At 35.3% G+C, this 27,838-nt stretch overlaps 1 protein-coding gene across 1 annotated transcript in view; it reads left to right on the plus strand.

The window, feature by feature from the left end:
* Window positions 1-25,878, plus strand: part of GPC5 (glypican 5) — a gene marked incomplete at both ends in the record, with an annotated part of 697,712 nt that extends 671,834 nt beyond the window's left edge. Inside the window, one exon of the mRNA XM_080690276.1 lies at window positions 25,702-25,878. Coding sequence (XP_080546402.1) covers window positions 25,702-25,878 — 177 coding nt within the window. The remainder of the gene's footprint in view (window positions 1-25,701) is intronic.
* Between the last annotated feature and the right edge of the window lie 1,960 nt (window positions 25,879-27,838).

Below are 27,838 nucleotides of genomic sequence, written 5' to 3' on the forward strand. Positions count from 1 at the left end.
ACTTGGGAGGCTGAGACAGGAGGATCATGGTTCACAGCCAGCCTCAGCTACTTAGTGAGGCCCTTCACAACTTAGTGAGACCCTGCTTCAAAATAAAAAATAAAAAAAGAACCGAAATTCTAGCACATACTTGTAATCCCAGTACATGGGAAGCTGACACAGGAGGATTTGTCCTTAGGTTTGAGGACAGCCTCAGCTCAGCAAGACTCCACAATTTGTTGAGACCCTGTTTCAAATCAAAGAAGATAATAGGGCTGGGTGTGTAGCTTAGACACCGAGCGCCCCTGAATCCAATCCCCAGTGCCTCCTCCCCGAAAAACAAATGAAGAAAAGGAAGAATATGAAAAAAAAAACAAGATCATAACAGAACAAAGGGAAATGATAATTAATACAAGTAGTCAACACATTGTTCAGGAGAATTTTGTGATAGAAACTGTTCAGAAAAGGCCTCTTCTGCTTGAAACTACACAGGAATGCATAAAGTCACATTGCAAGAGAGAAGAAAGAGAATGCCAGTGGGAACACTGTTGTAACAGAAGCCCAAAAGGCAAAGAGTAAGAAGAAAACAGTACTCTTGAGAGGGGAAATGGGGGAAGAGGAAATGGGTGGTTGATGGATAACAGCCTCCATGTAGTCATCTACATGTCATCCATATTCTAGACTCTGAGGGACCTGCTTTAGGTGTAAATCTAGAAACCCTCCCCATTAAAGATGGATGGCACATGAGCCTGGTGGGGAGGAAAAGGCACACACTGCTACATTTACTGGTATTGTTCTGAGTGTGAAGAGTAGGATGAAAACTGTGGAGGCCACTGCTTTAGGTCACAGAAGTATTTTACATAATAGTGGAAGATGAAAGGGATGATTATGTTGGATGGTGTGGCAGGCCCCTTGCAGCATGGCCCCCATGGATTTGATTCCACACCCTAGTATCTACACTGTCTCCTCCCTTGAATGTAGGTGCTAGATAAGGACTTGCTTCTAAAAATCAGAACTAAAGCTGGACACGATGGCTCATGCCTGTAATCCCAGTACTTGAGAGGCAGGGACAGGAGGACTGCAGGTTCAAGACTAGCCTCCACAATGTAGAACCCATTTACAAATAATAAAATAAAGCAGGTCTGGGTTGTTGCTCTATGGTAGAATGCCCCTCGGTTCAATCTCAGAAACACACACACACACACACACACACACACACACACACACACTGAACTAAGCAAAAAGAAGTTACAAAGTAATACAACGCTCCTTCCATGATTAGATTATATAGATTGATTTGTTTCTAGCTGGTTTGTTCTCTCTCTCTCTCTCTCTCTCTCTCTCTCTCTCTCTCTCTCTCTTTATTCTCTATCTCTATCTCTATCTATCTCTATCTCCTTTTTCTCTCTCCTTCTCTTTTGTCTTCTTGCTTGCTGTGATGAAGACAGCCACAGCTGTGGTTTGGATATGATAAAAGTATGGCTTCCAAGGCTTTGTGTATTGAAATGAAGTCCACACTGTGAGATATTAAGAAATAGAGAAGTTAATCTAAATGTGTGTTAAGGTGGGGCCTTTGAAATATGACTATGGTTACATTAGGACATTAGAAAGGTTGAACATTGGTGGCATTACAAGATGTAGAGAGACCAGAAGAGACACACATAGGTGTTCTTGTCTTGCTATGTGGTACCCTGGGCTGCTCCTGAAGAGTCCAGTAGGAAGGTCTTTATTAGGTGTAGCCTTGGACTCTACCAGTATGACCCCAAATAAAACCCTGTCTTTTCAATGTTATTTCATCCGTGGTATTCAGTTATAAGCAACAAGAAAATGGATTAATACAGCTGCCATCATTTGACATGATTGATGAGGATTCCCATATGGCAAGCACCAGGGAGTTCTCATTCCTGCAACTCATGAGAAACTAAATTTTGCCATCAACCATGTGAGTGGACTTGAAAATGACTCCTTCCTGGCTGAGCCTTGAAATGAACGCAGCCTTGTGAGAGAGCTTGGGTCAGAAGACACAGATAAGCCATATCTCAATTCCCAAGAGATATAAATTGCGAGATAATAAGTGTGCATTGTTTTAAAATAGTAAATTTGGGGTGAGATGTTACACAGAAATAGATAGCCAATAAAGATAGTTGAGAGATAAAATAAAATACAAAATGAATTAGGCCATTTTAATAATTCAACAAGAAGATATGTAAGATCTAAATTAGGGTTATATCAGTGTGAATGACATGGGAGATGGGTGTGAGAAATTCTACAAATTGAGACTTTGTAGGACCTACCAATATTTGAGAGAAAGGGAAGCATGGGATGGGAGAGAGAGGGAAAGAGGCCAGGGATGAAACAAAAAAAGAAGAAATGTCCTGAAGACATTGAGATCAAATCCACTGTAAAACTCATAGAATTTTTTTTTCTGTAAGCATTAATTTAACAATTACTTTCCCAGCGTCTTTGATGGGAAAGATTTTATGTCATGTTTCAGACACTTGAAGATGAATCTCAAAATAGATATGCCTTTTAAATGATACATTACAAGGAATATAACATGAAAATTTGAGAATGGAGAAATTCATCCAACTGGCATGAGTTAAGGAAATATGGAAGTGAGGAAAACTTTAGATAGTAGAGTTGTTGGTGCACGTAGCAGAGATCAGCATGAAGAAAGGAATAGAACACTTCATTATGCGTACACTGAGAATCAGATAGTTTAGTTTCATAAGATTACTGGTATATGATATTACAAACAGGAACAGCATGTTTCTCAGTTGTTAGCCAGAAATAAGCTTTTAATTTTTTAAGGAAACGACAGGACAGCTATATACAAAAGACAAATCATTAATATCTGTTGAAGAAGTAAATGAAATGATCAATTATTTTAAGTAAGGAAGTGACATGAAAAAAGCCGCAGTCTGAAAGATTTATCTAGCTCTAGGTCCGGCAGACTACTGTGTGGGGGTCAAAGCCAGTCTGCAGTTTATTCATGTTTAAATAAAGTTTTATTGAAACAAAGCCATGATCATTTATTGTAGATTGTCTATGGTTTTAAGAGGAATTGAGTAATCGGCAATTCTAAAAATATTTACTAGATATCTCTTTTCAAAATAAATGTTTATAAATCCTTGAACTAGATCATAAAATGTATGTGAGCAAAGAAAAACAAAAGAGAAATATGAACTCATATAAGGAGTGCAACAATCTGAAACCATGTATGTGAGTGATACGTGTGCACACAGGTCTGTGTGTGTGTGTGTGTGTGTGTGTGTGTGTGTGTGTGTGCTGTGATGGCAGCTGTTTGAATGCAGAAGAGAAATGAGTGATGATGCCTAGGTGGGTCTGAATTGACCATCTCCTCTTTGTATATTTAAGTGCAGTTTTGGAGAAGTCTTTCTACCTGCCTTTAAGTCAAGCAGTTTAATCAGCTGGTCATATTACTTTTTCTCTGAAGCTTAGATGGATCAACCACACAGAAGGAATAAGCAGTATTGATTGAGAGAGAATTATAATTGAGAGAAGGGCACATCCCATACTTCTAGGAAAGCCTGAGTGAACAGCTAAAGTTTGAACTTATAGAAGAGAAAGGAAAGCATAAGGAGAACAACATCAGAAAAAAGACAGTTTGCACCAAAAGTAAATACAGTTTGCTGCTGCCTTTAGGATAGGTTTCAAAGGTTTCTATTACCTAATGCTTAAAATTAAACTGGTAGCTTTTATAGTACAAAACGTAGTTAAATAAGGTTGAAAATAAATTATTTTTAGAGTAAAATCACCAGGTTCTTTATGTTTAAATTATCTTCTAATGAAACTAAATAGGATTCAAGAACCAGAAAGATACAAAATGATGTTCAGAGATTATTCGATTAAAAACAGAGATTCTTGAGTGAACAGGGCACCAATAAACATCCACAATCACACATAGGTTTGGAATAATGGAATGATCTGTAGGTCACAACTATTGAACAACACATGAGGAACAGAACAAGGGCATGAACAAAGCTCTGTGACAGACATTGAAAGTGGGAATGTGTAAAGCTTTCATTTAATCACAGGTTTTCCATGTTGCCTATAATTTTAAGGAGAATAAATTTCATAGAAATAAAAATCTAACTCTGTAATTTTGAAGATAAACACATGACTATATCCATTGAAAACTGTAGAACATTATCTTTGGCAATATCGCCCAGACTAGCAAATGATTGGACTAATTTGAGTCTCCCACAGAATTTCCACACTGTGATGGAACCAGATGGAAAGCTGAGGACACTGAACTCTCCATTGGTCCATCCAATGGCCTCCCGAATACTCCAGGCTACAGGTGTTCCCGGGATAAATCCTTTTCTCCTTTAATATTACTTGTTTTCAAAATCTACCTAATGTGGACTCCCTCAGATTTTCCCTGTTCTTCCCTCTTTCCTTGGAGGTTTTTAATAATAAATGTTGGCATCCCTGCCTGTCATCCTCTCCAACAGGGTTCTTAGGGCATATTTGGTGTTTCTTCTTCCATTAACCAGAACCCTGCTGTCTAAAGCAAATTACTCTCTCAGAACTGCTTTTAGAGTGATTCATAGCATTGCTCCTAACAATTTCACCAGTGACACCTATATTATTACACATTTTTCTTCAAGTAAACCTCTAAAGGTTATGTATCACACATTTGAGTTACCTCAGCCCAAATGACCTAAAAATAGGATACATTTTCACATTCTCAGCTACTTCCTCGGAATATGTCAGTTGAAATCGACTGCCTTTTCCTTTCTCTGAGTGAATTGTTACCTGCCTATATGGTAGATTTTCTTTTTTTTATTATTATTATTTTTTTTTATTGGTGCACTGTATTCATACATCATAGTGGGATACAAACTTTTGTAGACATACATGCACACATCGCCCAGTCAGCCCCCACCTGAACCCCACCCCATTCTCTCCCCATCCCTCCCTTCCATGCTTGGCTTAGTGGTTGACATCTAGTATTATAGCAATTTATCCAAAATTAAAAATGATAATCTCACATAACAGTTTCATTTGTCTGATACCAAGCTTTTGATGATTTAAAGATAACATTTCAATATTTCTTTTTACTTTCTTTCTTACCAGAGAATATTTTTTTCTATTTTTTAGGCGAAACTATCATATATTTATATATTTATTTTTCAGAAAAGAAATCTATCCTAATATGGAATATGGACTCTAGATACCCAAAACGATCTTGAAAAAGAATAAAGCTAGCAGATATATATTTTCTGATTTCAAACCATATAAAGCTACAATAATTGAAACAGTGTAGTACTATTCTAAAGGCAGATATATAAACCATTGGAGTTAAATACAAGCCTAGAGCTAAATTCTTCCCTATATTATCAAGTTATTTTTGACAAGGTTTCCACGAACATTTGGTGGTGGAAATAATAATCTTTTAACTAAATATTGTTGAAAAATAATAATTACATGGAAAAGAATAAAATTGGACCCTTACCTAATCCCACATACAAGTATTAACTCAAAATAGATAAAAGACCTAAATATAAATCTTAAGACTATAAACTTTTAGAAGAAAATCTGGGTCATAAAACCTCACAACACTGAAATTGGCAGTGATTTCTTGGATATGATTTCAATGGCACAGGCAACAGAAGAATATACAAACTCCCTAAAAAATAAAAAAAAAAATATTGTATATCCAAAGACAATGTAAACAGAGTTAAAAGTTACTAATAGAATGGGATAAAATATTTCCAAATGCTATATCTGAAGGTATATTAATATTCCAACTAGAAATCCTAAAAAAACAACAATAAAGGCAAACAATACCATTTAGAGATAGGTAAAAGACTAACATAAATAATGACTCTCCACAGATAACCAGTCTTAGTTGTCTGTTGGATGGAAACTCTTGTTTTTCTGGTTCTGGTGTTTGTTACCTATTTCTTCTTTGTAGTTAATCTCTTTGAGTATTTTCTCTAGCGCTGGTTTTGAAGACATAAATTCCTTCAGTTTCTGTTTGTCATGGAAGCTTCTTATTTCTCCATCTAATTTGATAGAAAGTTTTGCTGGGTAGGAAATTTTGGGCTGGAAGTTGTTTTCTTTCAAAGTTTGGAATATGTTATTCCAAGCCCTTCTGTCTCTCATAACTTGGTTTGGGAAGTCTGGAGTGACTCTAATTAGTTTGCCTCTGAATGTCACTTGGCCCTTTGCTTTTGTTGCCTGTAGGATTCTCTGCTTGGCTTCCACATTGGTCATTTTGACAATTATGTGGCGTGGGGATCCTCTTCTCCGATCCTGTCTAAAGGGAGTTCTATAAGTTTCCTGGACCTGTGTATCGACCTCTTGCTCTATGTCTGGAAAATTTTCTGCTATTACTTCCTTGAAGAGATTGTTGATCCCTTTGGTTTCACTTTCTTTTCCCTCCTCTATTCCAATTATTCTTAGGTTAGCTCTCTTAAAATGGGCCCATATTTCTTCAATATCAGATTCCTGCTGTCGGATATTTTTTCCTAGATTAGAAACTGTGCGTTCATTTTTGGAATTATCGTCTTCTAAGAACGAGATTCTGTTCTCCATGCAGTCTAATCGGTTGTTTGTGCTTTGAATTGAGGCCTTTACTTCATTAATTGCATCCTTTATCTCTTTTTGGCTCTCTCTGAGTTCTTTTCGAAGCACCTCTATTATTTCTACAGTTATTTTCCTGATTTGATCTTCTAGAAATCTCTGATTTTCAGTTTTATCGGGTTCTGATGTTGTGGGGTTGTGGGCATTCATTGCTCCAGTATTATTCCTCTTTCCCATGATTTAGGAAGTTTGTGCCTTCTCTGGGTTCTTCCCTTGGGTCACTATGACTTCACTTAAGGTGTTCTGGATCTCGAGTCAGTAGTATCTCAGACCCCACTACTCCTTTTCTGGGTTGTATCACAGAGTCTCTGACCCAGAGAGTCGATAGAGGCTGCTTTAGACTGTGGGGGGTGCCAGGTTGCAAGTTCTCCTATGGTGTGATATCTCTGCCACCGCCCCTCCCCCACTGGGTCAAGTCCCAGGGAGTACAGTACTGGGATTTCTCCTCTGTGGCCCGCAATTTGACTCACTGTTCTTGAGTACGCAGATGTAGCTGTACTGGACTCGGTGAATTCACTGCTGCTGCCGCCAGTGGCAATATGGCGCCGCTGCCACGCCCTCGTCCGTGAGGCTGGCGTATTTCTTCTTGGTTTTGATTTCCACTCTGAATCCCTGCAGCGTGTGCTGAGCTCAGCTACTGGGAGCTTTAGATTTTACCTGCGGCGAGAAATCCTGCCTGGCTGTTCCGCAGTGGCTCACCTCGGCTTGCTGTAGCCGTTCGGTGAAGTCGCCGCTGCTGCCGGCAGTATGGCGCTGCTGCCGTGGTCTCAGGCGTGAGGCCGATGTATCTCCTCTGTGGCTCTGAACTCTGTTCTCAGTCAGCTTTCTCTCTGGAGCCTGGTGATTTTTTTTGTTTCTCTGGTGATGGTGTTTTCTGGCTATGAAAGGCACTGATTTTGTGGTAATGGAGATTAGTTGTTAGCGGGGCTCTTAAGCCCAGCTTTTCTCGGTCGCCATCTTCCCGGAAGTCTCCTAGATTTTCAACAATATATCTCAATAATAGATCCCAGGATGGTTACTATATTAATAAGAAGTTCCTAGCCAGGCATAGTGGCACACACTTGTAATCCCAGTATTTGGGAGGCTGAGACAGGCGGATCACGCAGGTTCAAAGCCAGCCTGAGCTACTTAGTGAGGCTTTCAGCAACTTATTGAGACCCTGTTTCCAAATAAATATAAAAACGGGTTTGGGAGTGTAGCCTAGAGATAGAAAACCCCTGGGTTCCATCCCCAGTTGTGTGTGTGTGTGTGTGTGTGTGTGTGTGTGTGTATGCACACACACACACACACACACACACACACACACAGAAATTCCTGTTTTTATATCTATGTACAAGAATTCAGAGACCCATTAGCAAAATGTCTCTGAAATGTCTATCTTAAATCCTTGTACCAATCCCATGTATGCATTTAATTTAAGAGGAAATCCTATAGACTACCTGTTTTCCAATATGAGTATGCAAACAAAGATAATGTGGCTCTGTATTCAGTATATATTTTTGGAATAGTTCTTCTACTCAGTCATAAATGGCATATTATGTAATTTGCAGGGAAATGGATAGAAATGGAGAATATTATGCTAAGTGAGATTAGTCAGTCAAAAAAGGGAAAGTTCAGATATTTTCCCTCATATACAAAAGCTAGGGAGAAATTGGGACACAGGAGGGACTCCAGACAATGGAGAAACCTTATTGGAGTGAAGAAGGAGACCTAGTTGAAGGAGATGGGAGGAGGAGGAAGATTTGAAAAGGAAAACACCTTGGCATGGCATGGGAAACAAATGGGCATGATGTGCATGTACAAACTTATCAAAACCAAGTAATGTGTTGAGCACAGTAAGTGAGGAAGGAGGAATAGGGTGTGAACTGGAGGAAGGCTCAACAAGCGTGGTGTGCTTACATATTTCTAGCACTCTGAAATTCATCAAGATGTATGATTACAATGCACTAATAAAACTTTTTTTTAGATGCCTAGTATTACAAATATTAGGATACTCTCAGGGAAAACATTAAGAGTCATGATTAAAAATAAAATACTAAAGAGAAAGTGAATATTAAGTAATTTGTGCAGGTCACAGTAGGCCACTGAAATTGTTTCAACAACTGGAAATGAAATGAAATATATAATTATAAATTTTAGAGACAGAGAGCTAGAAATAATAAAATTAAATTTATATTTTGGCAAAATTTTGCACTGTGAGCTGTTTGCAGTCTTTACTTATCACAGGTTCTTTTATGATTGTGAGTGGAGGCTGAGGATTAAAACCAGGCCCACAGCCAGGCATGGTGGCACAGGTTTGTAGTCCCAACATTTGGGAGGCTGAGATAGGAGCATTGTGGTTCACAAACAGACTCAGCTGCTTAGTGAGGCCCTTTGCAACTCAGTGATACCCTCAGTGAGGTCTAGGTGTGTAGCTCGCAGATAGAATGCTCCTAGATTCCATCCCCAGTACCTCAAGAAAAAACAAAAACAAAAAAACAGCCGGGAATGGTGGCACACGCTTGTAATTCCCGCACTTGGGAGGTGGAGACAGGAGAATCGTGCAGGTTCGAAGCCAGCCGTGCTGGCTTAAGAAACCCTGTTTCCAAATAAAAATATAAAAAAAAATAGGTCTGGGAGTATAGCCTGGAGGTAGAAGAGCTCCCAGGAACCCCAGAACCACAAAAACAAAAACAAAAACAAAAACAGGCTCAGGCATATCTTGATATAAAATAAGCAGTGACATATATAAGGCAGTTTCTTTTTACCATTTTATTAAATTGTTGTTCTATAATAAAAGCTGAGGGACTTTTCCAGAAGATTTTAAGAGGCAGAATGAAATCTTTTAGAACATCACAGAGACTAAGCAATGATGTAATATAAAAGAGGCCAGCTTGGAATGCATGGTCAATCCTCTTGGTTTCCCAAAAATATTCTAAAATTTTAAAGCTCTATGGAGTGAGATGCTAACAGTTAAAACTCAATGCCCCTGAAATTAGAATTTAATATCCAGCATAATTCCAAAGCTAAGGAGAAATAGATACAACCAGCACTCAGTCAGAAATCAATCTGAAAAACAGGGATATATCAAAGGTGGCAGAGACTTGATATAGCTACAAGTCAGTTCTGACTTTTTCAATATCTGATTGTATTAATGTGTTTTTCTACTAACACTATCTGCATAAGAGAGCACATTTTGTTGAACCTAAAATTATCTTAGTCCTTTATTATTCTTTTATACACAATGTTCATCATGAAACAAAAATATCTAGGTATGTAGAGTGGCAAATGTTTCTAATAACAAAACATACAGAGACAAAACACAGATCCATAGATGATGCACTTCTGAATTTAGTAGACAAAACATTAAGAATAAGTATTGCTAAAATGATAATAAGATAAAATAGACACAATAGATATAGCAATAGGTATTTTAGGAATAAATTTGAATTCTATTTAAAGTCATGTTGGCATTCAAAATTGAGAAGCAAAATGATTACTCACTGAATATATTTGTTTTAAAACAAATAGTCATAAAACTCATGTAAGTGAACCTGAAGATAGATCCATAGACATAATCTAAAGTTATCTATAGAAATAATATCAACTGACAAGATTGAATAAAGCAAAACAGCATAAAAACATAGGTTGCAGTTAAAATATATGATATACCTGTAATTGGAGACCATGAAGGACAAATAAGAGAAAAACAGGGGAAGAAACAATATTTGAAGAGCAATTGGTTAAACATTTGTAAAACTGATACAGCATATCAATCTACTTTCAAGAAATTGAACAAAACATAGATAACCACAGCCAGCATCAAATTAAATGGGGAAAATCTGTAAGAATTCTCCCTAAAACCAGGAACAAGACAAGGATGTCCATTATCACCACTTCTTTTTAATATAGTACTTGAGACTCTAACCAGTTAGAGCAATGAGGCAAGAAAATTAAATAAAAGCAATACAAATAATAAAAGAAAAACTAAAACCATTTGCAGATGGCATGATACTATACTTATAAGACCCAACAAACTCAAACAAAAAGTTTATAGAACTGATCAACAGATTCAGCAAAGTGTCTGGATATGAAATCAGTCTTTAAAAAATCAGAAGCTTTCTGTATTTCAACCATAAATCTACTGAAAAAGAGATCTAGAAAAAACATTCCCTCAGGATATCTCACAAAAAAAAATAAAATACTTCAAACCTAAACATGGAGGTAAAACACCTCTATAAAGAAAATTATAAAACTTGAAAAGAGAAATCGAAAAAGGCCTTAGGAGATGTAAAGACCTCCAACGTTCTTGGATAGGCAGAATAAATATCATCAAAATAGTCATTCTTCCAAAAGTGATCTACAGATTCAACACAAAACCAATAAATTACTAAGGTCACTCCTCACAGATAGAAAAAGCAGTCCTTAAATTTATTTGGAACAAAAAAACCCAGAATAGCCAAAGTAGTTATCAGCAACAAGAACTATGCAGGAGGCATCATAATACCTGACTTCAAGCTATACTACAAAGTCATAGTCATAGAAACAACATGGTACTGGCACATAAATAGACACCTAGACCCATGGAGCAAAATAGAAGATTCAGAAACAATTAGGCACACTTACAGCCAATTGATATTTGACAAAAGGGCCGTAATCATATACTGTAAAAAAGCCTGTTCAACAAATGATGGTGGCAGAACAGGGTAAACATATGCAGAAAAATAGAAATAAACCTCACTTTCCCACCCTGCACAAGAATCAATTCAAGATGGATGAAAGACTTGGAATCTGTACCAGAGACCCTGCAGCTCCTTGAAGAGGGAAGAGGTCAAACAGTTCAACAAAGACACACAGGTAAAAACTTTCTCAAAAAGAACCCAAAGGCACAATAAATTAAAAGATAATCAATACATGGGATTGAGTTAAACTGAAGTGCTTCTGTAAAGCAAAAGAAACCATCAAGAACCTCAACAGAGAGCCTAAAGAATGGGAGAAAATTTTTACCAACATAATGCAGAGGAAACCATACCAAATCAAACTGTTGAACCAAAACAAAGCAGAAGTCAAGCAATAGAAGACAAAAGGTATTTCAACAAAAACTATAGAAACTAAACACAATAAAATGACATTTTAAACCTGCTGAGGGAAAATGATACCAATATAAAACTCTAGTCAGTGGAAATATACATAAAAAGGAAGCAGAGTAAAATACATCTATTCCATTAATTATTCAGTAAATTTTTGATGACAAGATTAGAACTACAAGAAGTATGAAAGAAAGTGCTACAAGTAAATATTATCCAAGATAGGAGTATAAAACTATAGAAAGAAAAATCTTCACTGGAAAAATAGCCTTTAAGTAATATTACAAGAAAAAATTTAAAATCTGAATTAGCTCTGTAGATGACACCACAACCATCAATCAATCAAACTGCACATGTAAAATTGTAAGCATAGGTGGATTATCTTGTGAATTCTTCCCAAATTTTAATAAATAATATAGATACTCTTACACTGCACCTTCAAGAAATAGATACACCAAAACCCACTTGAAAGTTCCTCATAAGAGCATTATTTTATCCTTAAAATAATACAATTGTCCTCCAAAAGAAGATGGAAAAATAATTTGCTTAATTAAAAAAAAGTGACATAAGATATACCTACTGAAAAGAATGAACTTCTGTGTTCAAGTACATTTTTTTGGTGGTACTGGGGTTCCTGGAAGCCCTTCTACCTCCGGGCTACACTCCCAGACCTATTTTATATTTTTATTTGGAAACAGGGTCTCTTAAGCCAACGAGGCTGGTTTCGAACCTGCGCGATCCTCCTGTCTCCGCTTCCCAAGCGTGGGGATTACAAGCTGCACCACCATGCCTGGCTCAAGTACATATTTTTATAAGGACACTAGTCATATTGGATTTGGTCCTACCCTAATGGTCTTTTGATTACCTCTTTAGAGAGCCTATTTCCAAAGCAAGTCACATACTGAAATTTTATATGTGTTTTCAGGGGAACATACATCAACCTGAAATAAACATATACTTCAATTAAAAAAAAACCTCAAATTTTAAATCAGAAAAAAGAATAGAATTTAAATGAATAGCAGGTTTGCATTTAGCCTTCAAAATGTTATACCCGTTTCTAAACTAATGTTAAAATGACTTAAAATGAAAAGAATTAAAATTTTTAGAGCTATAAAGAGACATTTGGGAAATTTCAAACTACTTATATTTTTTCAGATAAAACATTTAATTGCAGTAAGATTGAGTGATTTCTTTTTAAGGTCACACAACTATATATTTAGGAGGAGAATTTGACCTTAAATCCTAGTCAAATATCTACCCACTCTCTTGTTACTAAGCAAGTTAACAGCTCAAATTTTACATATTTTTCCCAAATTGTTTTTAGAATATTTCTAGCAAAATCATCCCTTCATTTGGCATATCTTTGTCCACAAGTTTATAGTTTAGGTAAAGGATGGTAGATTAAGGGAATATCATTGTAAAGGTGAAAATCAGAATGACATCTGTGAAGCTGTAATGTGCCTTACCATCTGGTATACACAAGGGTGTCATATTAAATGGGATCAAAATGAGCTCCTTTCGGAAGTAAACCTTTAATACACTGGGAAACTTTAGGGGAATCTTTCCTTTTTAATAGAGCATTTGAGAATGAATGCTGCACAGCTGGCCAATGAAGAAAATCTAGATTGGTTGCCAAAGTCAGATTTTAAATGAATTTCCAATTGTTCACAGTTCTTTCAGAAAGGCAATAGAAATTTTGATGAATTAAATATTTTTTTTTCTTAGCAGGGATCTCTTACATAGCCATGTATCTTGATGAAAGCCCCCTTTTTTCCCTCCTTCTGTTCCTTTTGTCCTCTTTCTCCTTAATTTTCTTTTTTTTTTCTTTTTCTGTCTTTCAGTGTAATCAGTGTCATGGAGACAAAAGGACAATGATTACAGCTGAGTGACATAAAGCTCTTAGTCCCGTTAGAAATACATTATTAATACATCAGAATAATACAAAGAAACGGCAAGGAAGCAACCCTAAGTTAATAATGGAATGCTGGCTTCTATATCCCATGTAGAAAAGACATGATCTTTCTGGCAGAGGGGATAAGATGCTACTGTTGCCAATTCTTTTCCTGATGACCCGGCCAGGTGACAATATTTAGAAGATGACAAGAGGGAAGAAAATTATATTTTGACATTATAATAGATATTTAAACCACCTACGTCATTGGAGAGGGATTTAAGATGCTCTTGGTAAAGTGGGTCCTACTTCACTTCTATGAAGTCCTGTTAATAATAGAAATCTGATTCACTGGATGATGTTGAGTTGTTTAGACTTTACCTTCAGTCAGTTTCTTTCATGTTTTGGAAGATTCTCACTTATTGACCTCAGACTTAGTAGATGTTCAGTTTGTTCTTTGATTTTGGAAATCAGATTACCCAATCCTATAATTTCAGTTATATGATATGAGACAGGAAGGCATTTTTTCAGCAATAACTTTCTAATCCCTTTACTGGGCATGATACTCATAATAGGCAGAAGTAGTTTCCTGAGACAGTCCAAGCCACACATAACTGCAAATATGTGCTAAAAACTAAACAGTGTGTTAGTCTCTGTTACCTTCTTGAATATTTAAGCATTTCCAGTGCCTATGAAGTCTTAGTTAAAAAGAAGCAGTCATTTTTGTGTTAAACAAAGTGGTTATTTGATGATAAACCACATCATGAACAATGTAATCTGTGACTAATAAATGCAAAATAATGAAATTGTTTAATATTTTATAATCCTTGCTTATGAATGGTAGCTTCCAGCATTGACTAACCTGGATCAGCTTTAAGTTTCTATTTTTAATGGTGCTGCCCAATTTTATTTATGTGGGAACATAGGTTTATGTGATTTAGGTTTTGTGATATAATGAATGGTTTAGACAATTAATAAATTAGCTTGCAAGTAAGATAAAGACATGAAAATAAGTATAATTATTTTTGAGAGGTACAATTATACTATGCCCTATATAATATTTTTGACTCTTAAGAAACTTTCGTCATTATTTTACTAAACACATCACACTTATTTAATTTAGTTTTAATCTACATTTTTCCACTATCTTTCTTCCAGCCTCCTGTTGCAGAATCATGATACATTATTGACTCAAAAGATGTGTTGTTTTGTTCTCCACTCCTGTCATTGATTTTCTGTGTCTTTCTGGCCAAATTAGCATAGGTGTTGTGACAGAAGTCTCCAACATTCACTCTAGAATTTTCTTGAAGAAAAGGATGTTTGCTCTTTCACTGATATTTCAAGTCCTTAGAGTAGTTTCATAAATATGTTCTATAAGAGCTGATTGAAAAATGAAAAAAAATAGCATGTACTCTCCTCTTTTGGCCCCACAATTTTTCTGAGTTCTAGTTTATTTTTTTTTTCTCTTTTACTTCCAGTTTTTTTCCTGCATTTACTCATTAGCTATTAGTTTTAACTTCCCTCCTAGGATGTCTAATGTTGAAAATAGGATACAAATTCATAATAAACCTTCCTAGGCCATTTTGATATAGTGGCTCAGAAGGTAGAATGAGTCACATTTTAAGTTGGAGGTTAAGGATCAGCCATGGCGGCACAGAGACACAGAAGATTTACTTATGGGAACAAGTTTAAATAACTTGAATGCCATATTGTAAGGCTAGAGAATAAATTAATAAATCTTTTTTTAACTTCGGTATTCTATTTACAATCACAAGACTTTTATAAATTGCCAAACTGCAATTGCATAAGCCAAATGCCAGCAGAGAAATGACCTTTCAAATGACTGGAGCAACAGAAGCTGAGATCAGAAAGCTCCAACTTAAAGCAAACACTGAAAAGAAATCCATAGAAATGACTTCTCTGTCTGGTCAACCTAACAGAACATGACATATTATAAAGTGCGTTTGGCTTTTTAGGTAGAATAGTTTATAAAGATTTAACTGCTTTTGAAAATATAAATCTAGAGTTCTGTGGCATTTGAGTTTATGGATTAAATATTATCTAAATTTGAAAGAGCAAGCGTGGTATTGACTTGTAAAAGATGATTTTTAATAAGTGAATGAGAGAAATAAAAATGGAGAGGAGCTGGGTGGAGTACATGTGGGGGCAGAGTTTGAGGACTGCGGAAAGAAAGGTTGCAAATAAATAATGAGAGCATGTTATATAATGAGTTTTTATGTCTCTTTTGAAATATGCTATAAGAGATAAACTTAAAAATAGATCATGAGAAGCTTTGAATCGGATTTCCAATTTTAGAATGTGAATGAGCTTCCATTGTTTTCCTGTTTGATATGCATAGATATGTGTATATGTACATATATGAGTGTATCTATTATATTATATTTTGCTTAAATTATATGAAATTGCTAATACCAATCTCTTTATAACAAAATTAAATTCATATGTAGGTACATATTTGCATATGTATATATGTGGAAAGTTTTTCAGTCTACACTTAAAATGTATTCCTTAAAGATATTTCATCAATGATGAAGTAAAAAGTACTATTGTTTCTGTATCTTCCATTTTCGCGTTTGCAATTTTTTCATCAACATTTTAAAATTTGCCTACACATTCTAATCTTTAAGATAAAATGGTAAAATTACAGCTCTTTTCGTGTTTACATTTCAGTAGCTGACTAGGGTGACATATATGAGTGCCTAATACTTTCTAGACACATACTTACTTCTCGTATATCTGCGTAAATGACTCTACGAGGAAGGAGAAGCTGTTTCAGAGATGTGTCATTACATATAGTATCTTAAAGCACATTCAACTGCTCTCTTGTTTGGTGATTCTTGAATGTGATGAATGTTTCTTTTTCACGGCAAACGCATTGTGTATGTGAGCCATCTATAGTGAGATTCCATCACACGTCTTTGAAAGGCTATTGCAACTATGGGACATTGCCAGATAGCATAAAGCCAATTGAGGGATTAATTCACCAGCTGAAAGAAGTACATTTGCTTTAGAGTCATCAGATATTCTCCCCACCGAACTCATCCTCCAAGATAGCTTCCCTAATGAGCTTCCTAAACCAATTAAACACAAGCAGGAAGCATCAGTCATCAAAACCGACTATTTTCAGCTAATCAGCTGTCTGCGCAAAATGCATGGCATGGAGGAAAGGAAGAAGACTCTGAAAGGTGGTTGCTCCACCCCCCTCCTTCACTTTGTTCCTTTTGCAATTTTATGGATGCATTGCCATGCACAGAACCCTGTAAATGAGCATAGTGCTTTATAGTGTATAAAGTGCTTTCCCATGCATTACCATGTAGTAGAATAAAATGAGTTTTAATAGGTCTAAGTGATTTGCCTAAGGCACACAATTAATGTGTGGCTGGGACTCAAAATCATGTCCTCTCCTCTGTTCTAATTGTTCTATAAATATGTATGTATCGATTAACTTTCCACCCTCGATGACAGGGAAGAGGTTCAAGTTTTAAAACACCATATTTTTTTTATTATTATTTAGGCAGAGTCAGATAATACAGCCAAGGCAGAAGGCAGGTATAGATAGGGATTTTTATTCCCACATGAGTACCCTTCTTGGAAGACAAGATTGGGGCCACAGTATGGCCATAATAATCAAGTTAACTAACCAACACTCAGCATTACATTCAGCTAACACTTTACCAATATAAATCAAATAGCACTTGTGAAACACCCCCAATAGATATTATTTTCCCATTTTTCTGGTGCACAAAATATAAGGCTCAGAAAAATTATGTTAAATTATTTGGGGTTTTAAGTTCTAAAATAAATTCTTGTAGCATTTATCTCATGACAATATGAAATATGTATTTGTGTATGTGGTAAAAATGAAAAAAATTATTACATTGTCTGTGACATGAGTGTATGCATTCAAGACTGATTTTCATGTGCCACTTCTGGAGACTGGCTGTATTATCATCCTATAGATTCATTTCATTCACATACGTTCCTTTAAGCGGGCTTGGTGGCTCGTGATTGTAATACTAGCATTTTGATGGCCGAGACCAGAGGTCACGGTTCCTGGTCAGCCTCAGCTACTTAATAAGGCAACTCAGTGAGACCCCATTTCAAAATAAAGAATAAGCCAGGTGTGATGGCACATGCTTGTAATCCCTGCTCTTGGGAGTCGGAGACAGGGGGATGGTGCTAGTTCGAAGTCAGCCTTGCTGGCTTAAAAGACCCTGTTTCCAAATAAAAATATAAAAAAATGGGTCTGGGAGTGGAGCCCATAGGTAGAAGGGTTTCCAGAAACCCCAGTACCACAATAATAATAATAATAATAATAATAATAATAATAATAATAATGAGGATGAAGAAGAAGAAGAAGAAGAAGAAGAAGAAGAAGAAGAAGAAGAAGAAGAAGAAGAAGAAGAAGAAGAAGAAATAAAAAATAGGGCTGGGGGTGTGGCTAGGAGGTAGAATACCCCTGAGTTCCATCCCCTGTACCGCAAAAAAAAAAAAAAAAAAAAAAGGAAACCTTTGTTTGAGTCAGGCTTTCTCTTAATGAAAGATATGCTATTTTCCAAAAACTTTAAGAGAGGTTTGAGAAGAGGAACAGTTTAAATAATATTATGTCTATGTAGGAAAGTACCACCACCAATCTCACAGAGGAAAAGGGGAGGAGGTGGGATACAGAGAGAAATGCATCATGTGCTGGGGGTATGCTGCGTATATGTATGAATGTATTGCTTTGAACCTCATTATGTTATATAATTCCATGGCACCAATAAAAAATCTAAACAAAGAGTAGGATGTGAGATGGAGGTTTCCCTGACAGTTTAGGCCACAGAGCAAAGGACGGTTATGTGCCCCCTATATTTGAGGGATCGGAAGGAGGGGGAACTGTAAACAGTTGGTCCCTTGTGAAACAGAAGATGGGATATTTACTTGATGATCCAAATTGTGAAGCTAAATTTTCTTCCTACTATAGAAGGACAAAAAAAGGACTGTTTGCATTATTCATTTAAAAATATTCACATATTTATTTTAACCTTTAAATATTTTTATTGGTGTTTTATAATTAAACATTATGGTGAGATTCGGAATGAATTAGACATACCTCCACATAGCCCTTCGTCTATTTCCCTCCTTTTTGTACACTGCTCCCTTCCTTCTATCCCTTACTTGTGTTACTGAGCAACCACTGAGAAGACCACTCAGACTTAGTTTAAGCAAAATAAAAAGTCTTTATTAGCTGGCTGGCGACTACACTATTAGTCCTGAGTGCAGTCCAGAGCCATTTCTCAGGGCTTCTTTTAGACATCAAAAGTGTGATCTCAGGAGAAAAGAATTTAGGTTCTCATAGATATGAACAACTCCCAAGTTTCTTTTAGTGGGTGTGCAAGTCAAGCAGAAAGTACAGAAACTAGGGACCACATCATGCAGGAGTTCAATAACTCTTGTCTGTCCCTTCTATTGTCCACCGTTTGATTGTTTTAAGGATAGAAATTTTCTAACGGCCTTTGTTTCCCTGCAGGTTTAAGCTAAGCAGGAATTACAGAAGCCAAACAGGCAGTTATACCTGGTGTCGGACACTCGTTTTCAGGCTGATGAACATTAGTGCCCTGGAGTCACTTAGGATAACATTATGGTAAAGCTAGGGTCTAGGCTCTCTTTATCATACTTGTAAGACTGGCAGTGATACCTTCACATGTGGGCATAACAGCAAATCTAAGGAAGTCAGAGGTCACATCTGAAAGCTAGAGAAAATAAGAAAGAAATGAATCTTGGGATAAATAAGGAGAGATCAGTAGAATAGAGGAAGGTGGTTAAGGGTGAGAGAATGGGAGCAGAAAATGGAGGACTGAAGAAGGAACAAATAATGTTATATCTAAATATCCCCATATTCATAAGGAAATATTTTTGTATGTTTATTTCAAAATATATTAGGAGCAACTCCTTTGTAATTTATAATAACCAGAATGACAAACATAAATATATGTAGAGAATTTTTTCATTTTTCTCAGTATGATTTTTGAATTTCAATTTTTTCATACAATGTAGAAGTCTGTAGGTATTTGGACTTAAGACTATTTAAAAATATTTCTAAGTTGCAGTCAAAATAAAATAGGAATGGCAATGTAGCTCAGAGGTAGAATGTCTTTGGGTACCACAAATATGTATTTATATATGTATTATTGAAATGTATATATTATAGAAATGTATACATTACTAGCTGGGTATGGTGGCAAATACTTTTAATCCCAGTCCTTGTAAGTCTAAAACAGAAAGATTACAGGTTTTCAGGCAGCCTTATCAACTTGCCAAGGCCCTTTGAAACTTAGTAAGACTCTGCTTCAAATAAACTAATAGGTCAAAATCTCTATTAAAAATTAAGAATAACCTAACAATTTCACAAAACTAAGCCTTTGAACTATTTCTTTGTCCTCTTGATTTTTAAATTATTTCATTTATTTTGATTTAACTTGATTCATACTCATGCATGTCATTTTTGAAATAAAATGTATATGATATATGAAACATTCTTTAAAAGATGATGTATTGCCTTTTGATGTAGATATATATTTTTCAAAATATAAATGTCATTGAGTAAGTGCATCAATCAATCTAGCAGTCAATATGTATGAATCCAAAGTTATTCTAGAACATCATGGCCTGTGATGACTTTGGTAAAGTGAAAATGTTTTAGTAAATTAGATATAGAGGGCATTAATTAAAGGATAAGCTTAATTATTTCCAAACTTCGAATCAATCAGTATTGTGCATTTAGTAGTTACCTTGTAAAAAGCACTCTTGTCAAGATGGGGCAAATAAAATCCCTGAGGAAGGAAATAAAAAAAAATAAATCATAGTCTCATCTCTAAGAAATTTACCATTAATCAAATGTGACATATGTTCAAGAAAGTTGATTAAGTGCCAACAAATGGTAAAGTTAAAAAAATCACAGGAATAAATGTGGGATAGAAAAAGAGATATTTTAGTTTGAACTTGGAAAATTGGATAGAATATGATAAGTTGAAGAGGTACACTCTGTGTGGGGGAAAATGAGCTGGACCTGAGAAAATTATAGAAGGAACATAAGATTATAGACATAAAAGTTTGAGTGCTGAGAAACTGTGTTTAGCCATATTTTTTTTAAGCCAAACCTTCATCATCATATGGGATCTTGACTACCTGGCTACCTTTGATCATTTTTTCTGGGACTTATTACTGAAAGTACATCGGTGCGTACATGTTGAATGAGGGCAGACTGGCAATTTGCTTATGTCAATTTGCAAAGCATGAAGTGAACCCTAAACAGACAAGTTTGTTTCCTGTGATATTTCTTATGATCTTTTAGGGAAACCAAGGAGTCATTGTGTGCTTCTCCCAAACATGCTACCACTCTCCTTTACCAATCTATCATGACTGGTGTTTTTCCTCTTCTGTATACATGAGGAAAGTGGGTTTTTATAGTAAAGAGTCTCAAAAAGCATTAAAACTGAGAAATTATGTGCTAAAAATACTGATTTGAGAAAAAAATATGGTGGTCATGGCTAGGAGAAACTGATGTCCCCTATAATGGGGAATGTGGGAAGGTAAGGAGTGGATGAATAGTTTCACTGTGAGATGAAAAGTGGGACAGTTTATGTTCACCTACAATCTCTGCTTAGAAATGAACTAAGGAGTACATCAAAGCCTGTATGTAAAAACTCAGTACAATTTGTTTGCAGGTGAAAGCATGGTCTATTAGGGTAAGTTTCCCAGAAGAGATAAAGGATAGAGGGCTTACACTTGTTATGGTGTGGGCTTAATGTCTCCTGGAAAATCTCATGCATTAACAAGCCAAAAACATTTAGAGTTAAACTAACTGAAACGTGGGGATTCTCGTTCCATCAGTGGATAAATCCATTGATGGATTGTTAATTTGGATTTATTCAGTGTAAGGTTCACAGGTAGGGTGTGCATAGAGGAGGTAAGTCATGAGGGTGTGACCGTGGGGATTTTACATATATCCCTCCATCTCTTTCTTTATTCTGTGCATCCCATTGCCATAGGCCATCCTAACAGAGAACAAACACTAAAACCTCCCAAACTGTAAGCAAATAAGTCCTCATCCTCCTCCTCCTTCTCCTTTTCCTCCTCTTCCTCCTGCTCTTCCTCCTCCTCTTCCTCCTCCTCCTCCTCCTCCTCCTCCTCCTCCTCCTCCTCCTTCTCCTCATCCTTCTGCTCTTTCTTCTGAGTTGTGGTTGTTAGGTGTTTTGGGGTAACAAAAGTAAAACTGATGATTAAAATTATTCTCTTAACTGAATTCATTTTTTGAGGGAGTGAAAGAGAAAGATGAGCCAACAAAGAAGAAATGAGGATAGTATAGTCCAAAAGAAGAGAGGAAATAAAGATAAACAAAGGTCTTACTGTGAACACCCCACTGTTTTTGTTGATTAGAAATTTACTAGGAATTTTTCAAGCTATAAAAATTATGAGAATGAAAATTAACATTTTTAATATACAGTAACTGAGAAATTAGAAAATTAAATATATAAAGCAGAACTTTTATGCAGAGGAGGGAAAGATATGGACCCAACCACCGGGGAGGCAATTATTTAATACCCGGGTCAAATGGGATTGTGGATTCATTCAGATCAGATGATCACAGAAAACAATATTTATGGCAATTATATCTCATTCTCAGATGCTTGAAAAACAGTGACAAAAACTGATGCAAAGGTGAAATGTGATAGCTGGTTTCCATGTGTACCATCTTTTCAATAAGGTGGTATCTTATGAGAAGTCTGACTTCCTGTTCTGAAGAATATGCTAGGGAATTAAAAGCTATCAAACAAAATTTACAAAAAGTAAGTGTTGTCCATTTAGGAGTTACAGAGTACCTCGTTTTTCTCTTTCTGAGTAGCAATGACCACACACGCAGAAGATCTGGGCAACATTCACTTCTTAGCTCAGAGTTCCATAGATCAGAAGTCTGGGTGAGCTCCTGGTTCAGGATTCTCAAGGCTGAAATCAAGTCATCTGCCTCAGTTGACTCAGTTTAGAGGTTCTGAGGGAGAACACACTGCCAGTCTTATCTAGGCAGTTGGGAAATTTTAGTCATAAGATTTTTTATCTTTTTTATTTTTAAAATTTTTTTATTTTTAAATTTATTTTATTTTATTTTTATTTTTATTTTTTATAAAGATTTCCCCGTTTCCTTTCTAGTAGTATGGCAGATCACTTCATTGTCAGATCCTAGAGGCCACTACTAGTTCCATTCCTTCCCACAGGACCTTTGAGAGTCCCTCAGAGCATGCCATTTGACTTTTCAAAGCTAGCAGCCTCATCCCCTGAATCCAATGTTCCTAGTCCCCATGTTTCAGATACATTCGACTTCAGTGATAACAAGGAAAAAATTTCCCTTTTAAAAACTGATGTGACTATATTAATCTCATCCAGAAAAATCTTAAATTTGGTAAGCCACAAATCAACTGATTAATTACATTAGTTACATTTGCAAAATTACTTTGGTTATTTAAGGTAGTGTGGTGTGAAAGTGGCGTCATATGCACAATCCCAGAGATTAGAGTGGGGAGTCTTGGGATCTATTTTATAATTTTACTTAGCATAATTGAAATCTATCTAGTTTTATATGCCTATTTCTTAAATGTTAGATATTATGTGCCTTAAATAGCTCCTAAAATGTCACTGAAATGATAGAAAAATATAGAAAACCATAATAAATGCTTCATTTAAAGAGTTCTGTCACTACAAATTTGTGAATAATTATCTTACAATTAATACATTCAGTCACCTTCAACGAAAACCAACTTCTTAAAATAGTTTTGCTTTTTATGGGCTATCTTTCTGTTTGCATTTTAGAATTTAAATTATTTGTGGGGGGCATCCTCGTGATTTATACATCATTAATATTGTTCATAAGATTCCATTTGTGTTCTGGCCAAGATGCTAGTAAAATACTTGAAGAATTCTTAGAGAAATAAAGTTAATATGGGAAAATGTAGGAAAAGAATGTCAGGGTCAAACAGAGAGCAACATATCAGCAAGAAGTTATCTTTTGTTGTATTGTCAGATACGATTTTTAAAAATTTTAATATGTCATATAATTGGATTCTTTATAAAAATTATTTAATTAGTGTGTTCTGAGTATTTAAACAATAAAGTAATATATAATACAATAGATAATCAAAGTGTATTAGATTTTAATGTGTTGATACATTAAGTATTTTGCAAAGTACTTTAGATGTTTTTTCTTGATATGACTAATGGCACACATACATTATTGTCCTTATTTTAGAAAAGAGGGAACTGAGTTATTCAGTGACTTATCCCAATCTTCACATCTCATCATTAGTGTATTTCAGAATCAGCATTCTTGTCTAAGTACGTCAGACCCCAGAGTCCAAGCCCTCTGAGGTTATAGTAAATACATAACAAATGGCATATTTCACAATAACAAATGATAAATGACATAAAGTCATTTCTTCCTTATTCTCCTTTTCCAGATTTGATTTTTATATGGTTTATTGACATCTATTTCCAAATTCCTATAACCTAATATTTTTAATTTTGAAGTTTATGAACTTCAAAAACTGGTTGGTTAACCCAAGTACTCTTTAAACAATAAAATTATTTTAGACACTGAGGCAATTTCACTCATAGTTTTCATTTAATTGGGTTGTGTAATTATTATCTGCAAGCTTATATTATTTTTTGTAAAATCACAAAATTTACAACCCTAAATCTTTTATAAAATACTACAAGAATTTGTGTACATTAAATAGGCAACAGTGATATGTTTCATCCATAATAGAGAAGTACCCTCTGTGCTTATACTTGGTCATATGTTCTTCAGAATGCCTTAGAGGAGTGAATGGCACACATAGGATTATTTTACTCATTTTTAGCTTTAAGTGAAATATTCTATTATTCATAACATCACCTTTTGGAAAGGAATTCAGACATTTCCAATATTATTCAAAAACATTACCAGCACTACTATGCTGCAGGGAATACTGGTTATTCCATCTTCTTTGCTCATAAAGGTAAATGAAAAACGTGAGCACCCCAAACCAGGAAGTTAGCTAAATTTCAATACTTTGTAGAAATGTAAGTAGAACCTAAACTTTTTCTCTCAAGATTCAGTTCTGGGCAATATGCATTGGACAACACATTTGACCTGAGATATTTCAAATGAAGCTAAAAATGTGTATATCTAAAATTGTAGGTTTTTCTTTTGTACTGGGATGGAACCTAGGGGCATTCTACCTCCGAGCCACACCCCAACCATATTTTTTATTATTTATTTTGAAACAGGGTCTCACTGAGTTGCAAAGGCCCTCACTTAGGAGTAGCTGAGACTGTCCTTGAACTGCAATTCTTCTGTTTCAGACTCCCAAATGCTGGGATTACAATGTGCACCACCATGCCCGGTTCCTTGTATTTTATATTATATAAAAATATCCTATTTTTATAGAATTATTTTCTGAAAAGACAGTGTTGTGCTTTTTTTTTAAAAAGTTTTGACTGTTGGTTTACAAAGAAGTACAATATTATCAACCACATATGGTTTATTTACCATACTTAAAAGCTATTCATAGCTGGGTTTGGTGGCGCACACTGTAATATCAGTACTTGGGAGGCTGAGGCAGGAGATCTGGGTTCATGGCCAGCCTCATCTTCTTAGTGAGACCCTCTGCAATTTAAACCCTGTTTCAAAATAGAGAGTATAAATAAGTCTGGGGGTATAGCTAGAGCTTGGAGGTAGAATGTCCCTTGATTCAATCCCTACCACCTCAAAAAAAAAAAGAAAGAAAAAGAAAAAGAAAAAGCAGCTATTCATTCATCAGCAGATGGGTTTTTTTTTAAGCCAAACTACCCTTGCACAAGAAGGCCCAATATTACTTGATTTCCAAAATGTTATCACAGAAGTAATAGTACATTATAACTCTTTATGGATATAACACTTTTTCCATGATTATTTATTTTGTTTTCAATTTTTTAAAGATTTAATTTTGCTGAAATATGCACACAAAAATAGTGGATCCACATGAAAAATAATTTTAATGTCTAGACAAGTGTTTGAGTAGAGATCTTTGAAGATTTAAACTTGCTATTAATATATATATTTTTTATTTCCACATTTAGTTGTTACAGGGCAGGTCACCCAAACCCGACAAATGGGAGCTCGTTCAGCTGGGCAGTGGTGGAGGCATGGTGGAACAAGTCAGTGGAGACTGTGATGATGAGGATGGCTGTGGGGGATCCGGGAGCGGAGAAGTAAAGAGAACACTAAGGATCACAGACTGTAAGTACATGATTTGAATACTGCTTTTAAAGAATTTGTTTTGAAGTACAATTAAGGATAATGACCACGAAGGATGTAGAAAATAAAGGTGATGAATTCAGATGCGAGTGAGAGAAACTGGAAATGAAAATGAACCTATTTGTAGTTATTTAGGGCATGCATTCCTGAAGATTTTGTTTGTTTTAAACCGATACCTTTAAATGGAAATGACTTTTTTTTTCAGTGAAAAACCAATGAATAAACAGCAGTTCTGAAAATTATAAAAGTTTTAAAGTGGGATAATCTTAGGGCATAATTAAATGTGTGTAGATAAATTATATGAAATAAGATGGATAAATTACACCAATAATCACTTGTAATTTTAAAGTATCGATACTGTTTAAAATTTAGTCTATTATTGTTTCATCATAGTAAAATTATAAAAAATTGAAAAGTATGTGGCAGATAATGGTGAAAATGGCTAGGATTTACCTCGTGAATTTGCATTTTCCAAAAATCTCACCAAACATTCATTTTGTTTAAACTGTATGAATTTCACACCATTTCTGCTTTTGCTGTACTGGTCACTACCACAAAAGTCATTAACTTCCAAACAATAACAAAAAAGGAAAAGGAAAAGGAAAAGGAAAGAAGGAATTCACTAAATAGATTTTCTTTACTGGTCTTAACATATAAGATGAAAAATATCGGTTGCATATCTTCCAATATCATGTGCATATATTTGTTCGTATGGAAAAGACAACCAAAGTGATACACTGAGAAAGAAATGTCAAAGTTAACTACCCACGGCGTCTGGCTTTTAACTATTCTTCTAGCTCTGATTCTACCAATGCTATGCTAAAGAAATCTCACTTGAGATATACAGCCCCACATGGAGGTTAGTATAATTCTAAGTCACACAGAGGTGCTTTGGACCTGTTTCATATGCCTTTTGATGGGAGAAAATTCATTTACTTTTCAATTCTCTTGTAGTAAATTAAGAATGCTACAAATTCTTCAAGCATTAATTCCTCAATTTCTTCTAAGATCTAGTTTAATAAGCCAAATAATTTGGTTAAAGAAATGAAAACCAATAGAGATGAGAAATTACAATGACAGCAAGAAAAATGTTTTCATATTAGACACTAATAAATTCAATTTAACTCAAAAAGTAAATAGAAGGGAACAAGTGTACTTGAACAGGAATCCAGCGAAGAGCCTCACAGTTCCTACCATGAATTAATTTTTTTACTCTAATAGGCAGATATAAGGATGTGTGTCCTTATAATGGGGATGTAAGTAGTTTATCAGATTCATTTTTCCCTTAGATGTTTGGGGGGAAAACAGAAGAATAAAATGAAATAAAAGGTTTATACTAGTAAAACAGTTACTTTTTTAAGAGATAAGATATCCTCCACTGTATTTAGGAATTATGATTCTTATCTATAAGGATGATCTTCAGTTCAACCATTATTATTTTATACTATTTAGAGTGTATGTATTATAATTTGTTATCATTTAAAAGATAGCATAGCTCTCAGCCATCAATATTATTACAAAAATAAAGAGTACAGGTGGAAATTCAACTATAAAATGTGTGTTTGAGTATTGTTTGTGTAGAATTGGCATCTTTATGGGATTTTTCACTTTTGGAAGTTACTTATCACCTCAAGAACTTGTTATAGACAACTTTTGGGTTCTTTCATGAGAGAAACAGAGGCAGTGAAGGATATTCAACTACTGTTTTCTCACAAAACTCTACTTGTCAAGGTGGTAAGAATGATTTTTTTACTTCAAAATCTTGGTTTCAATTACTGCTGAAATGGACAGAAATGGTACAAGCAACCACCCATCAAAATTGGGGAGATTAAGATATAGATGATTCTCAGAAACTCCAGGCAAACATTTTTGAAAAATCCACATGTGATTGCTCTAAGTGGGTTGCCTATTATGTTTCTAAGAGTTTATTGCTGCTACCTTTCAATTTTTAATAAGAGG

The sequence above is a fragment of the Muscardinus avellanarius genome, assembly GCF_963383645.1.
Source record: "Muscardinus avellanarius genome assembly, chromosome: 2".
Classification (NCBI taxonomy): Eukaryota; Metazoa; Chordata; class Mammalia; order Rodentia; family Gliridae; genus Muscardinus; species Muscardinus avellanarius.